The sequence below is a fragment of the Typopeltis vanoorti genome, chromosome 18 (assembly GCF_054136105.1).
Source record: "Typopeltis vanoorti isolate ZY-2024b chromosome 18, IOZ_Tvanoo_1.0, whole genome shotgun sequence".
In the NCBI taxonomy this organism is placed as follows: domain Eukaryota; kingdom Metazoa; phylum Arthropoda; class Arachnida; order Uropygi; family Thelyphonidae; genus Typopeltis; species Typopeltis vanoorti.
The window spans coordinates 56,869,783-56,886,259 of record NC_143566.1 but is presented as its reverse complement, the minus strand read 5'-3'; the positions used below and the strand labels follow the sequence as shown (position 1 = coordinate 56,886,259).

Below are 16,477 nucleotides of genomic sequence, written 5' to 3'. Positions count from 1 at the left end.
CCATAACACACACCACTAAAAATGAAAGACAGAAATAACATTAAAACTGGAACAATTCAAGAGATTAAAAAAAAATTTTTAAAAAATTGACCAGATACTTTTGCAGAGGAAAGAGGACTGGAAGAACACATATGAAGAGACAGAAAGAGGTAAAAACCACCATCTATAATTAAAGATGACATTTTTAATGCAATAAGCCAAATGAACCTCTCTACATCACTGGATTATAATGAACTTTTACTAAACTGCAGACTTATGGAACTGTGAAAATATCTTTTGTAATGCTCATTCTCCTCTGTTCAGAGTATTTTCTGGAGCTCTTTTTATTCCAAGATTTCCAAAATTTCTGTGGTCATCCACTCATTATTTACTTTACATGGTGCTATCCAAAAGTTTTGGGAATTTGAATAACATACATGAACCAGTTGTTGTACGGGCTTCCGCCACTATAAGAGGTGAGTGGTACCCTTTGTGAATCAGTATACCAACAGCTGGCAAGCTGAGAGGCTGCATTCTTAGGTTACATGTGTATTTGCAATGTCATGATTTAATGGTTCAGCGAATTTCTTCTCAAACTGAAATGTCAGATTTTAAGGCACAATGAATCTGCAACAAATTTTGCTTCACCCTCAAAAAACTTCTGCAGAATCCTACCGAATGCTTAAGCGAGCATTAGTGATAATGCTATGATCCAATGCAAAGCTTTTTTATTGTCTAAACACTTCAAGGATGGATGAACGTCTATCAACAGTGTGTTCCAGATGACCATTGAGAAGCAGAACACCTGAAAATATTGCAGAAGTGCATGAGGCTATCCTTGCTAACTATCCATGATGTTTGTGAGATCATAGAACTGTCCTATGGGTGATGTATGGGCACCCACCCACAACATATCATTTATTTGACTGGCTTCCAAAAACATGACAGTCATCCTTTAAATACACCCCCCCCCCAATTCTCCTGATCTCATCCCCTGTGACTTTTTTTTTCCTGGCCCCCAAGATGAAATTCTGGCTGAAAGGGCATCAGATTGATACGATTGAGGAAATCCAGGCAGAATCACAGGAAGTGCTCACACTTGAGGACTTGCAGGAGTCATGGTATCATGGAAAAACTGCTGGGATTGCTGTATACATACCCAAGGGGATTATTATGAAGGCAGCAGTAGATACTAGGAGTTAGGATAAGTAATTCTAATTTTTTCTTTATGGTCAAATTCCCCACACTTTTAGGTAGTACCTTGTAATTGTTGAACCAAGTGTTTTTCTTGCAGTATTTACCATAACTGCTCTGCCCTGTTTCCTTGTATTTTCTACATTGTCAAAGTTGATTTTCTTTGACTCTGTTTCTATTATGTTTCTGTAGTTGTTTTATATAGTTTTCTTTCAGTTTTGTTATGTTAATAGTGTTGCTTAGGGTATTTGATTTGCTATTTGATGTGTTGATGTAAAACCAGGTGTATAATATAAGGGTACACTATCTCTACTGTTATTCCTTATCAATAAGGATCACATTATGAAGAAAAGTTGTATTCACTCTGATATGGAAATTAGAGATATGAATATCTCGGCTCTTTACTTGATGCAGATGATAGTAGTACATGAAAGTTTATGTTATTACTAACTTGCTGTTGGCAGTTTTGCTCCGTGCATCCATGAGTACTCCAATATTGTCAGTTCTTGTATTTCAGTCTTCTAAAATGCTTCTGACTGCCTCAATCTACCTAGATCTTGGTCTTTCTGTTAGGGTTATTCTTTGCTTGCTATTTTGGCATCAACACTAGTTTTGTTCAATTACTTTCCTATTTTTTTTTAAATAATCACACCATCTGAGATTAATGAAATTTAAATGATCACACCATCTCTGCTCACACATTCCTAAATGCTAAAAATGTCAAGTTCCTTCTAATCATCATCATTATCATCATGTAGCTTCCTCAGTGTGAGGGTGCAGCATCATGTCCTTCCAGTTCTCTCTGTTGGCATCTCTTCTTTTTGTTTCAGCATAGTCACGTGATCCTGTCCATGATCTTATATCATCAAACCATGTCCTTTTTTTTTACCTTTTGATTCTCCTCCCATAATCTTTCCTTCTAAAACTGTTAGTGTCCTCTGTCCTGCTGATCCCCTCAATACATGTCCTGCTAGTCTCATCTTTCTCTGGATCATTTCCTGCAATAAAGATTTTTGTGTTTTCATTCTCTGTAGTACCTCTGCATTTTTCACATGTTCTGTTCATGAGATTTTCAGGGCTCTTCTTTAGCACCACATTTCAAAGGCCTTTATCTGTTGTCTTACTCTCTTCTTGAATACCCAGGTCTCACTTCCATATCTGAAAACTGGCCAAACTAATGTTCTTATCATTCTCTTCTTTGTCTCTATACCCACAGAACTTTTGAGCAGATCTTTATTTTTCTTTCTAATATCTTCATTTTTAATAATGCCATCTGTTTACAGCTCTAATTTTCCTCAGAACTCTCATATCTGAACTTTTATTTCCATAAGTTAAAATTGGTTTGAATATTGTAAAGACATGATTGACATCTTGAATTTTGAATCTGAGATTTAATTCCACTTTCCTTCATAGTGTGATGCACATAAATGATGATGAATTAGAGTTGAGATAATGTGATCTCATATCTTACACCTGGTTTTATATCAAATCATTTACCTCCTTCAATTCTAACTGCCGAGACATTACTTAAATATAAACTGTGTATTGCTTGATATAATTTCACATTTACAGCATATAACTAGTATTTTGAACAGTTTTTCATGTTATACTCTTAAATATCTTTAAAACCTTACATATGAATCATTGTTATAGTGCCATGATATCGTATCTCAACACTTTGTCATAAAGTGTGATGCTGACAGGTCCTGATTGCCTGAACCAAGCTTTTCCTTCAAGTTTCTCTTTCAAAATTTTTCTTAGCTTCTTCTCAAGTATGATTACATAAATCTTATTTGGAACACATAATAGGGAAATTCCTCTAATTTTTTCATTGTTTTATTTCCATTTTTATAGATGGTTGTCATCATCATCATTATCATCAAATTCCTGCCATGTACCCTCAAGGGGCGTACAGGATATGACAGTACTACATGAAAAAAATTACATCATTACTAACTTCCTATCTACAATTTTCCTCCAAATCAGTCTGTTACTTGTCAAGACTCCAACATTATCAGATCTTATATTTCTATCATCTAAGGTACTTTGTACCGTATCAATCCACCTATATCTTGGTCTTCCTCTGGGTTGTTTTCCTGCCAACCTAGTAGAGAACGCTTGTTTTGCTAATCTTTCCTCACCCATTCTGTTTAAGTGACCATACCATCTGAGATTAGCTCTGCTAACGCATTCCTGGATGCTGAAAATGTCAAGTTCTTTCCTAATATCCCCGTTTTTAATATGATATTGCCATTGATGCCATCTGTTCATGCCTCTAATCTTTCTCAGGACTCATATCTGTGGTCTCATATCTTTGGTCAAGTGTTTTACTTCTGATCCAGCTCTCGGATCCATAAGTTAAAACTGGTTTGAACACTACTAATTTAGTGTTCCAACTGATTTCTCTCTTATTCCATATGAATTTATTCAATTGACTTCCTACCATACCAGCTTTGTTGATTCTGTTGTCTATTTCCATATTTAATTTACCATCTTTACTAAAAATCGTGCCTAAATAGCTGAAATGTTTTACTTGTTCCACAGGTTCTCCATTCACAATGCAGTTGAAAAATCCGCTACAAATCTGCAAGATTCACTGGCTAAATTGAATAACTGTTGTAATAGATATGGTATGAAGGTCAGCAATAAAAAGACAAAGACAATGAAAATAGCAGACCTTCATACCATATCTATTACAACAGTTATTCAATTTAGTCAGTGAATCTTGCAGATTTGTAGTGGATTTATTTAGAAGTATAACATCTTTAATACCACTTTCCTTCATAATGTGATTCATATAGATAACGAATAACAGAGGGGATAATGTACATCCTTGTCTCACGCCAGATTTAAGATTAAACCTTCTTCCTTTACTTCCTTCTAACTGCTGACTTACAACTCAAATAAAGACTAAGTATTGCTTGATATAATGCCCCATTGACACCATATAACTGTAGCGTACTGTAGTGTATAAAGATGGTTGTTGTTGTTATTATTATTAAGAGAGACTTACAGGGACTTATCGAGGGAGGCCACATAATACACGCGCCACCTATCTTATTTGTTCTTGAAATACATTCATGCTGCTCGCACACCCAACATTCAGTGGCAGTCCATTCCAGTCATGCACCATTCTGAGAGAAAAATCTAGATCTCACCCTCTTCTTAGCAGCATTCATTCTCAGTTTCCAAGGATGCCCATCTTGTCCTTTTACTACCCTCCATCTTTAAAGATGGAGGGTAGTGAAATAAAATAAAAAAAATTCCATAAACTGAAACCTGTATGGCCCTTTCAGAAGTTTGTAAGTCTCAGTCATATCATCACTCTTTCTCCTGTTTGCTAGTGTTTGCAGTCTACAAATTCTGTCTCTCTCCGTAATCAATGTTCCACAATCCTAATATTATTTTAAACGCTCCTTTGCTCTCTCTCTTTCCACTGTATTAGAATCACAACGGAAACCACGAGTCCACACGAGATCTCATCAAGGCCTTGTAAAGAAGCAAAATGACATCTTATTTATACTATTTATGTAGAATAAATAGATAATGAGGTCTTCAAATTTATTTTTTTTATTATTTTTTTAGCAATAGTAAATTCTTTATTGGTTAACTATCTTTCATTTATTAGATTGGTTAGTATCTCCCTCAAGGATATATAGATGTTCAATTAAATGCTAAAGAAGCTAAATCATTTTATTTGTGTGTATTTTTGATAATGAAACTACAAATAAAAAAAAACAATATAGTGCAATGGTATTTGTAAGTTAAGCTTTTAACTTGATTCAGAATATTATTTTATGACATCAAATCAATATATATAATTTCTTCTTTCTTTTCTAACAAACTGCTTTTAATATATAAGAAGAATTATGAGAATATAAATCACTTTTGTAAGAATTTATGAGAAGAAATTTTATGATGAAAGACATGAATTCTAAGCATGGATTTTTACAACTTGGTGCAGTAAAATGTCTATTCAAAAAAACTTTACTGAACATATCACAGTTATTTTGGCACCCAGCACTTGCACACGTGTGCGCATGCACGTGTGTGCACACACTTGCATGCGCACACACATTTCTGTAGTCAAGATAGTCATGAATAATGCTGCTGTGCTACCCAGTGAGATGTTAAATTCTTGCACAATGTCTCTTCTTTTTTATTTAATCCAATTCTAAATAAATTACACCATGAATCTGATAAGAGTTTTCTGAAAAGTATGAACATCAGAATTGACAAATAGATTGATCGATGAATGATTGTAATAACCATCTTTAAATTAGGATATTAAATTACAGAATTCTTTCATGCTTTTAAGTAAAGAAGTATATACTCGTACTGGGTAGCATCTAGTTACCAAGTTGAGATATGTTTCTATGGCATTAGGAAAATAAATTATTTTATTTTGTAATTTTGCATTATTTCATTGGATGTATTTTACTTATTTCAGGTATACAACCTTGGTACTGGTAAAGGCTACACTGTTCTTCAGTTAATACAAGCCTTTGAGAAAGTCAGTGGAAAAAAGGTTTGATTCCTTAAAAAATTATCTCCACTTTGATACATTTTTATCTTAATGCTTCACAGAATAATACACAAGTACTGAGTATATTAAATGAAATGCCATTTAATTGTGTATTCAACATTTTATATGAAATTCTGTAATAATGATATCATCAGTGAACAATACCATAGATTGCAGCATGTATATAATTGATACAAAACAAATGGATAATGAAGGAAAGGAGACTTAAGATCCTAGTATCCTAATAAGTACACACTTTGTGAACATTAGAATAATCTGGGAAGTTGGCTAGAAAGCCTTAATGCTGTTTCCCCACATCTTAGAGGATTTTAAACATATATACTTATTGAATTGAGATTTGAGGAGCCCTTCAGGAAAAGTTTCAAAAATATTAATTCAAAATCATATGGATTTTTTTTCTCCAACATTTTCTGTATGCATTTCCGAGAAAATAACTACCAGTCTTAGGCCCTTATGAATAGCTGCATAATTGAAGGGAGCTAACATCATTAAATATAAACTTGGTAAAGAATATAAGTTAGTTCATGCTTAATAGGGGGTTGCAGAAACGTAATAATTTCTTCATAAGTTTTCTAAATCTTAAAAAACATATTATAAGCTGTTGTTTAGAACACTAAAATTGTAGTGTATGCACCATTATATGACTGAAATCATATGTTGCAATATATATGCAGCTTATATTTAAGTTAAAAGTTGCTTCTGTAACTTAGCTGGTAAGTCAATGCTTTTACTGTTGATTCAAATCTCATGAAAAGTATAGGATTTAAACCCACACCAATTGTTATTCTGTGCTATGAATAATGTTTGTAAAAACCTGCTCTGGACAGGTTCATATGGAATAGGATCTTCATTTTATAAGTCTTGCACAGTCAATGCTATTTTAAGATCACTATTGTAAAGTAAAAGTTCAGCACATTCACTATAGCAAGCTGAATTTCCTAGCAAATATTGCAATCTACACCCTGAAATTTTTATGTGCTGAACATAGATGCATATATTTTTAACTTAATATACCCAACAAAACAGCAGCATCTAATAGCTGCATTGTCATAGCAATAAATTTGAAAGGAGGTCAATCACACTTTAGAGCAGGGGGTAGCTTTGTATAATATCTACATTGGTTGATTGCTGAAAACTAATATCTCAGGATACAGCTCTATTGCGAGTAGTGCTGTGTGAAGTGTTCTATAAAATTTATTACAGTACTGTCTTCTATTAAAATTAGAAACTAAAATATGATTATCTATCACACAAATTTCAGTAGATGCCAGGTGTTCCTATTTAAATTTTACCAATTAGATAAAAAATAAATAAATAATATTTGGTTGGAGCATCTATATAGTTGTAGGAGGGATGGATCAGTTAAACTCTTGGTGTTTTAAGATACAACAAGAGAAAGCTGTATACAAGATTTGATAGTCATAGCTCCCTTTTTAAGCTTAGATAATTACATTTTTTTAAATGAAACTTCTGTTTATTATAACCTAATGCATCATCTTTATTTTGCCACTCCATACCTTGGTATCCGGTTGCACAACACTTCAATTGGATACCAAGGTATGGAGGGGCAGAATAAAAATGATGTTTCAGGTTATGATAAAGAGAAGTTATATATATATATATATATATAAAACAGTGACCAGTAGCTGCTTTTGTTTAGATAAAATTTGCAAAACTTTGTTTTGGCCAGTTTATTGCCTGAAGATACTATACTTCTTCTTTTCAGCCATTTTCTGTCCACTGCTGGACAAAGGCCTCTTCCTGTTCTTTCCACCTTTCTCTGTTCTTGGCAATGGTTGACCAATTTTCCCCAACAAAATTTGACAATTCATTACTCCACCTTCTTTTAGGACGTCCTCGGCCTCGTTTCCCTTCTTTTGGAATCCAGTTTGTTAGTATGGTGGTCCATCGTTCATCTTCTATTCTGGATAGATGTCTGGCCCATTTCCATTTTAGTTGCTTATGGTGAAGAATGATGTCAGTGATGTGAGTCTGGCTTCTTATCCAGATGTTTTGTATCTTATCTTTTAATGTGATGCCTAGCATCAACCTCTCCATTTTTCTTTGAGTTGTTGTTAGTTTATTTGCCAGTGCTTTTGTTAGAAACTAAGTTTCACAACCATATGTGATGACTGAAAGTGTACACTGGTTAAATGTCCCCCTTTTTAAACAGAGTGGGACATCATTGTTTTGAAAAATGCTTTTCAATTTTCTGAATGCACTCCAGGCAAGTTGAACTCTCCTATTTATTTCCTTTTGGAATCCACAGTTTAGATCAACGAGATGACCTAAGTATGTATATGAAGAGACTCTTTCCAAGAAATTCTTTTCTATTATGTTTTTTGCCATTACAAAATGATTAAACATGATTTTAGTATTTTTTTCTGTTTATTTTTAGACCGAATTTTCTGCCTTCATAATAAAGGTCTTCTATCATTATATTAAGGTCTTCTGGAGTGTTTGCAAAAATTATGATATCATCTGCATATCTTAGGCGTGTTAAGTTTCTGTCATTAATTTTTATACCAAGGTTTGTCCAGTTTATATTATTAAATATTTCTTGGAGGACTGCTGTAAAAATTTTGGATTTTAAAAATTTGGAGTTTGTTTCAGTAGCTGATGTTTCGCTGTTCACCTTGTTTACCAGCAAAGCCCTAGCTGGTATGAAATATGATCATGTTGTACCATAATTTTGTTTTTGTTTAAGCTATTAAGAGCATAGTTTGGTCAGCTAAATCTCAAATTGTATTCATTCAGTATCCAGGTAGATATTAATGAGGGCACACCCTGAGGATTGAACATTAGGTCAGAAGTCCTGATTGGTTCTCCACATCCCTTAAAAGGTTATGTGGTGGTCTGCTTCCAGTTCCTTATCTAGCTTTGATCCTGAAGTGACCCCTTTATTTTTTGTCAATTATCATATTTTCCCAAATATATATAAAAAAAGTATTTTTTTCTACTCCAGCGGTATATTAAACTTATTTGGTTTTCATTACACATTTTGCCACAGATTAACTGCCGAATAACAGATCGGAGACGAGGTGATATTCCTGCAATATGGGGTGATTGTAATTTGGCTGAGAAGGAACTTGGATGGAAAGCCGAACATGGACTAGATGATATGTGTAAGTATTACATCAAGAAAAACTATGCTAGAAGAGTAAAAGAAAAATATTTAATAAATAATAATACACGTTTCTTTTGCATAAATTATAATAAATCTATCTTTACATTAAATTACTCTGCATCAGATTGGTGGGTCTCATTCTTAAAAGAATTTTCCTGTATCTATTTGATAGGCTCCTCTCATCAACTTTATATATTTCAATCATATCATTCTCCCTCTTCTCCTATCTGCTAAGCTCTGAAGACCATATTCCCTCAATATGTCCTCATACACAATATTCTAGAGTTCTGAGACAGATTTAGTTATTTGCCTCTGCACTTTCTCTGACGTTTCCTTATTACCAATATAGCCAGCTGACTAGATCTATACACAGAAATCCAAATGTGTAAGTAACACCTTATACATATCTATCACTTCCTTATATGTACAATGTCAGTGTTCTTTGCATTATAATGGCAATCTTTTGGTTAACCATTACAACTTTTGCGGTGTGCCTCCCTGACCTTCAGTTCCCTATCCACCAAGATCCCCAGAACTCCCCCCCCCAAAGCAAATCTCCTCCAATATGGTAAACTTCATACCTTCTTTTCTCCGGCCGAAATGCACTTTACACTTAGCAAGATTGAAATGATATCCCCAGCTCAAAGCACTAATCTATTCAAATCCTCTTGTAACAAAAACACAAATCAGAATTTCTAGACATTGCTCTTCCTAATTTAGCATCATTAGCAAACAGTGAATATCTTTATTATTTGTTTAACTTATACTTTTACACTGTTGTTTAACTTATATAACTGTAAACTATATCACTGATATATAAGTTAAACAACAGTGGTCCTAGAAAAGAACCCTATGTACACTCTACTTATTACTTTCCTTTTTTTGGGACACTATCTTCATACATAACTCTCTGGCTCCTATTAGTCAGCCATCCCTGTACCCAAACTACCAAATTACTATCCATCCTCATCCTGCCCCATTTTAACAATAGTTTATCATGTGGTACTCGATCAGATGCTTTAGCAAAATTCAAAGGAATCACTGCATAAGTGTCTATCCCACCTAACATACTTACTTTTGGAACATTTTTTTTTTTATTCTTTAAAGTGAGCTTTAGCAATTCATATAATTTTTTTAATTGGTCATCACCTAATTATGACACCCCACAAAAAAAGAGAAAAAGTCATGCTAGTGAATCTGTTTTAAACAAAAATAAAACTGGTGAATCTAAAATGGATTTGAATACAAAACTTTGCATCATTGAACAAACTGAATTTGTGCTTATATTGCACACCAATTTAATATATCATAGTCAACTGTCAGGTATTAGGATAGGAGGCAGATTGATCTGAGGTAAGCTGATGATACAGTACTTCTTTGTAATGATATGGAAGAACTAGGACTAATTCTTGACAAAGTTAAGATCAGTAATAACAGAGAACTTCAACTCAATCCTAGCAAGACAAAGATTATGGTTCTCAAAGGAAATACAAACAGAGAAGCTCTTGAGAAACAAGTGTACCTTAATGGAGAAAGAATTGATGAAGTCAGCAAGTTTGAGTACCTGGGATCCATTATTAATGTGAAGAATTGCTGTTCAGAAGACATCAGAAAAAGTTTAGGAATGGCTAAAACAACAGTCAGAGACCTGTCTAAATCTGGAAGGATGGATCTATCTCCATGGGAACAAAGTTGAGGATTTTGGATGCAGTTGTTTTTCCAACAACAACTTATGGATGTGAGACTTGGACCCTAAAGAAGTCAGATAAGAAACAGATATCTGCTTTTGAGATGTGGTATTACAGAAGGCTGTTGAGGATATCATATACTGAAAGGCATACAAATGAATGGGTGTTAGAAAATATCTGTAGAACTTTCAGGTTCCTTAAGGATATTGACAGAAGAAAGTTAAAATATTTTGGACACATAGAAAGGATGGAAGGGGGACTTCTCAGAACAGTAATAGAAGGTAAAGTTCCTGGAAAAAGAGGAAGAGGTAGACCATCAATGAAATGGATGGATGGATGGATGGCATGTGTGGAATGACTGATCTTCAGAGAGTTGAGGCCACCAGAAAAGCAAACAACAGGACTACACGAGGCCTGGTGTGAAACATCACCGAGCATTGGAGTGACCATATGGTATCTGTAGATGCCCAGTGAACATAGTAGTAGTAAACTGTGAAAGACATCATTTGTTGCATACCAGTGCAGCATCAAGAGAGAAATTTCTCTGACTTTCTCTCTCCAAAATTATCAGTGATGACTCTGATTTCCCCCCCCCCCCTCTCTCCAAAGTAAGCGGCTACAAGGTTGACTGAAAAACAAAAACTCCATCCAGTAAAACTGATTTTCTCTTATGGGGAATGCACACTTACCTTACTTTAAGAGGAAGACCTGTTCATAGAGTTAATGAACTATAACTTCTTAGGATTATATTTTGTTTTAGAACAGATTACCAAAGAAAATATTTTATTCATTGACATATTTTGTTATAATATTCAAGTCTTTTTTGTTTCTATTAAAATGGATAGTTTTGTTTATATATTAATTATATTTTGTTTTTTGAACAGGTTTACAAAAAAATATTTTTGAATTTCAAATTCAAAAAGTGTTTTTTGAATTCAAAACTGTCTTATGTATATTTGAATTTGAATTTTTTGTTAATTTTTTCGTTTTTTTTTTAATCAAAGTGTAATTTGCAGTTGTTCATTATAACATACATATTTTCTTCTGAAAAGAAAGATCAATGAAAGCCTTTTTTACATAATCTTTATTAGAATACCATGTATCATTATACTAGCAACATTTAGATAATTTTATAGGAGGGAAAAAGCTCTCCCCATTGTTCACAGATTATGAAATTTACTTACCACAACAGTTTTTGGTCCCAGTTAATCATAAGTGAACACCCATTGCATCCAATATTATTCTGTAGCAGAACAAAATGTTTATTAAAACTTAACAATGAGATTTAAGTTTCAGTGGCAAACATTATTTTACTACATTGTTATAAAATAATATTGGATATTTGTTATCCTATATTTTAACAGAGATAAACATAAATAGAGGTGTTCATTTTATTTTTTTCATCTCATAGGTGAAGATTTCTGGCGATGGTTAACAATGAATCCTTCTGGTTACAGATCATTAACAGAAGAGAAGGAATCAAGTTTGGAAGCACATGAACACAGCCATTTAGTTCTAGCTGGTTTAAACTAAATTAGAAGTACCAGTCATGTTTTTTTTTTTTAATTTCTCCACCTCCTGGCGAGGTATATGGTAGTGTCTGTTTTCAGTAATTTATAAACTTGGACAGGAAAGTTATGAGAAAAGCACGGATCAGTGTGAGTTCATATCTTGTATGCACATCTTCCAAGATGCAAAGAGGAGTGCATCAAGGGGCATCAGAATTAATTTTCTATAACGTAGCAAATAATCAGGTGTATTTTTTAATACAGAGAATCTATTTTAATATAAAGAAGTTTCAAAAAAGTATTCTTGGTTCAGTATTGTCTTTTGAGAGCAATTTCTCTTCAAACTTATTTATGCTATAAATATTCTTTTCAACTGGGAGGGAGTAAAAATAGTATTAGTTGAAACAAAGTTTTATATTTTTCTATATCTAAAGTTTTGGTAAAATGGAGCTGATTTCCCAAATTCATCATTTTCTGTGCAAATAAGCAGAATATTGTTTCTTTTTTTTTTTATATTATTTTGTATTTATATCTAAGGATGATGTGTATCTAATTCTAATTTTGACTTAAGTAAAATATATGCAGCATTTGATTCTTGTAATAAGTTTAATACAAGCAAAAATAAATACTCAGTATATGACATCCATTTACTAATTCTCATATTTACATTCCAACTTCTTAAATTATAAATACTTAAAAATCTGTAAAGCTTTCTATATTAAAGTATTACATATACAGTTATAGTTCCCCTTATTAGAAATCACTTATTGACTTATAAATGCATCACTTACATGATTTTAATTTAATGCATCAGTTATTTGACATTTCACTTTACAATTTCAGTTTCATTATATTGATATGGTATTGCATTATGTAGATTGGTATGATTAGTATAAATGTCAAGATAGGTGAGCTTCTTGTGTTTGTTAAACTGTAGGTATCTGCTGTCCTATATTATGAAAATATTCAAAAAATCCAATTTTACTTATACAAGAAGTTAATGATACTTGTAGATGTCTTTGAAAACTCCATTCATCCAACTACAAAGAAAGCTAGGTAGCATTAAAGCTGCTACAGTCACTCCTGACCAAACGATGTTAGAGAGAATTGCTGTTTACTCTTCTTAAGGGGGGGGGGGGGTAGTATATATCTGGCAATCCATATGGTAATATGAATTATTGCCATATGGATTAACTTATTAATCCATATAATTATTGCCATATAGTATAAAACTACACTAATTTTACTCATCATCATCAAATTCCTGACATGTACCCTCATAGAAAATAAATATCAAGAAGGTGGAATATCTTTCCACCTTCTTGATATTTATTTTCTATGTTCTTGCCAAAGTCCTCCCATGACTTTTGTTTAGATACTGAGACTTGACTTATTTAAATTTTTTAAAAAAATTAAAAATATAAAAAAAAAAAAATCAAGGCTAAGTTTTGTGAATAGATTATAAACAGTGAAAATAGCATGATTATTTTCACTCTGCCTTAACAATTTAATGCCAAACTCTTCTTGTACATTCAATTCAACAATTCTGATTACTTAAAAGTGAAGAATAAGTGATACCTGATATGTTGCATCACATTGTATAAGTTGCAATGTTCACCATTATTTTAGTGTTTATAAACAGTTTTTGCCTGATATCATATTGCATGCTTTTTCAACATCTATAAAACTCATTTTCAGACATTTGTCTTTAAAGTAGGAATGACCCTAACTACTCCAAATGTTATGATAAAAAAGTTACTTTATCATGTGTCATAAAATCACTTTCACATCATTATCATCAAATTCCTGCCATGTACCCTTGAGGGGTGTACAGGATATGATAGTACTACATGAAAAAAATTACATCATTACTAATTTCCTATCGACAATTTTCCTCCAAATCAGTCTGTTACTTGTCAAGACTCCAACATTATCAGATCTTGTATTTCTATTATCATCTAAGGCACTTTGTACCGTATCAATCCACCTATATCTTGGTCTTCCTCTGGGTCGTTTTGCTGCCAACCTGGCAGAGAACACTTGTTTTGCTAATCTTTCTTCGCCCATTCTGTTTAAGTGACCATACCACCTGAGATTAGCTCTGCTAACGCATTCCTGTATGTTGACAGTGTCAGTTGTTTGATATTTATATAAGTAGATGCCATTTATAAAATGATATCTTATAAAATGACAATTTTATAAGATGTCATTTATAAAATTAAATTATAAAATTTAATTTTATAATTTAATTTAATTTTATAATTTTATATTATAAAATTATAAAATACAAAGACATCCTATAAAATGACAATGATTCAAATGACAATGCACATGTAATATTTATTACTCTTTCTATTCTTTTTATTTATTCAGTGGCTTATCTTCAAATTTTAATTTGATTTCTTTTTTTTTTCTTAAGGTGTTTAATTTCAAGTGTATAATTCATATATTTGGTTTCTTTTTTTTTTGTCATTTATTATTATTATTATGGGGCTAATCCAAGGAGTCCTTAGACTCATCGAGGGAGGCCCTAAACATCATGTCAAAAACTTTCCAATATTTGCGCAGTATCTATTATACTTTGCTCTCTCATACTTGACTCTTACTCAGTTTCTATGGATGGCCCTAGTTCTCCCACCACCAGACCTGTTCTGAAAAATTTTGTGTGAATTAATCTTGTAAAAAACTCCTCAGTAATTTGAATGTGTCTCAATCATATCACCTCTTTCTGCCTATCAACCAGTTTCTGTTAACCCATTTTTTCAATATTTTTACAGTATATGGTAATCAGAACAACATGGTTCTCTTAGCAGTTTCATAGAATATAATATACAATGAAGACAAGCAGGGTTTCTTTTCTTCTTCTTTGATGCATCAATCTGAAGATTGGTAATTATAGCAGTATGCAGGGCCATGCCAACCCTAGGGTGCACCACACCCGGGCGGCAACATTGTTAGGGCGGCAGTTTATGTAGCCAATATCTAATTTGGATTATACAATGCAGTATTAGGAGCGGCCGATAAAAGTTTGCACCTGGGCGGAAAATACCGTTGGCTTGCCCCTGGCAGCACATCACAACATCCTATCTTGTGACCTCCTTTTTATCTCTTCATAACTCTTAGTGCAAGTTAGCATCGGTGCTCCAGTTAGATAGCAGTATGGATGGATATTCTAAAAGGGTTTCTTTTATGTAAATCATATTTATTGTATTATCTGCTGGTATGTTTTTGCCACTAATTAATACTGTTACATTATAAGGCAACTTTATGTACTTGCATGATACATAAAGTTGATTCATTACATACTAAAACTGTTCCTTCACTGCTATTCTCAGAATTTGATGCCTGATTATCAAGGATTTTCTTCTGTCGTAACATTTCATTCCCTAATTCCTATTCAGGATAGTATGAATGATAAATAAGTACAGTATTCCCCCCCCCCCCCCCAATCTACCTGCAGTCAACTCTGGTCTGAAAATATTAAATGGAAAATTCTCAAATAAATAATTCATACATTTTAAATTGCATGCCATTCTGAGTAGCTTGATGAAATCTTATGCCATCCTGCCCAGGGCATAAATCATCCCTTTGTCCAGCATATCCACGCTGTACTGTATATGCTAACTGCCCTTTAGTCACTTAGTAGCTATCTCAGTTATCAGATATATTGTCTTGGTATTATCGTAGTACTTGTGTTTAAGTAACCCTTATTTTACTTAATAATGGCTGCAAAGTGCAAGAGTAGTGATGCTGGCAATTTGGATGTGCAGAAGAGAAGCTGTAGTGTTTCCTTTAAGTGAAAAGGTGAAAATTCTCGACTTCATAAAGAAAGAAAAAAAATCATATGCTGAGATTGCTAAGATTCTGTTCACATCCACATGACTTTTATTACAGTATATTGTTATAATCATTCTATTTTATTATTGATGTTAATTTCTTACTGTCTGATTTATAAATTAAACTTTATCATAGGTATGTATGTATTTTCCTGTACATACATACCTACAATAAAGTTTAATTTATAAATCAGGTACTGCAAGAAAGAGACTTCTTTTTATAAAAGTCACTTCTTTTTATTGTCAGTTGACTGATTCAAATCATATTCAACTGACAATATTGCAAATATTGGGGGAGTAGCTATAGTTCATTAACAGTTTTTAATTCATACAGCTTTGAACTTGGACTTGCAGGTAAGTATAGCCATTCAGAATGTAGCTCACCCACCACAGTATCAGCATGGATCTGGTTATGACTCATTTGTAAACCAATGGGCATATTTACCTTTGATGTTCTGAAATGCTTTAGTGTTTGAATAAAGTCAAAGTCATCAAACTTTGTAATGCAATTAATAACAAGGAATTTTTCTGTCAAATTGTCAGGAGTGATTTTTACTCTTTGATGTTTCTTCGGGTAGAAATAGGATCTTTACTTGGTG

The 16,477-nt window shown here is 33.0% G+C and overlaps 1 protein-coding gene across 4 annotated transcripts in view; it reads left to right on the top strand.

Annotated features, from left to right (window-relative positions):
* Window positions 1-12,778, top strand: part of LOC150096688 (UDP-glucose 4-epimerase-like) — a 107,634-nt gene extending 94,856 nt beyond the window's left edge. For all 4 annotated transcript variants that reach the window (XM_090408042.1, XM_090408043.1, XM_090408044.1 and 1 more), the window contains exons 8-10: window positions 5,624-5,701; window positions 8,730-8,844; window positions 11,946-12,778. In XM_090408042.1, coding sequence (XP_090264168.1) covers window positions 5,624-5,701; window positions 8,730-8,844; window positions 11,946-12,067 — 315 coding nt within the window. In that variant the 3' untranslated portion in view covers window positions 12,068-12,778. The remainder of the gene's footprint in view (window positions 1-5,623; window positions 5,702-8,729; window positions 8,845-11,945) is intronic.
* Window positions 12,779-16,477: the final 3,699 nt, after the last annotated feature.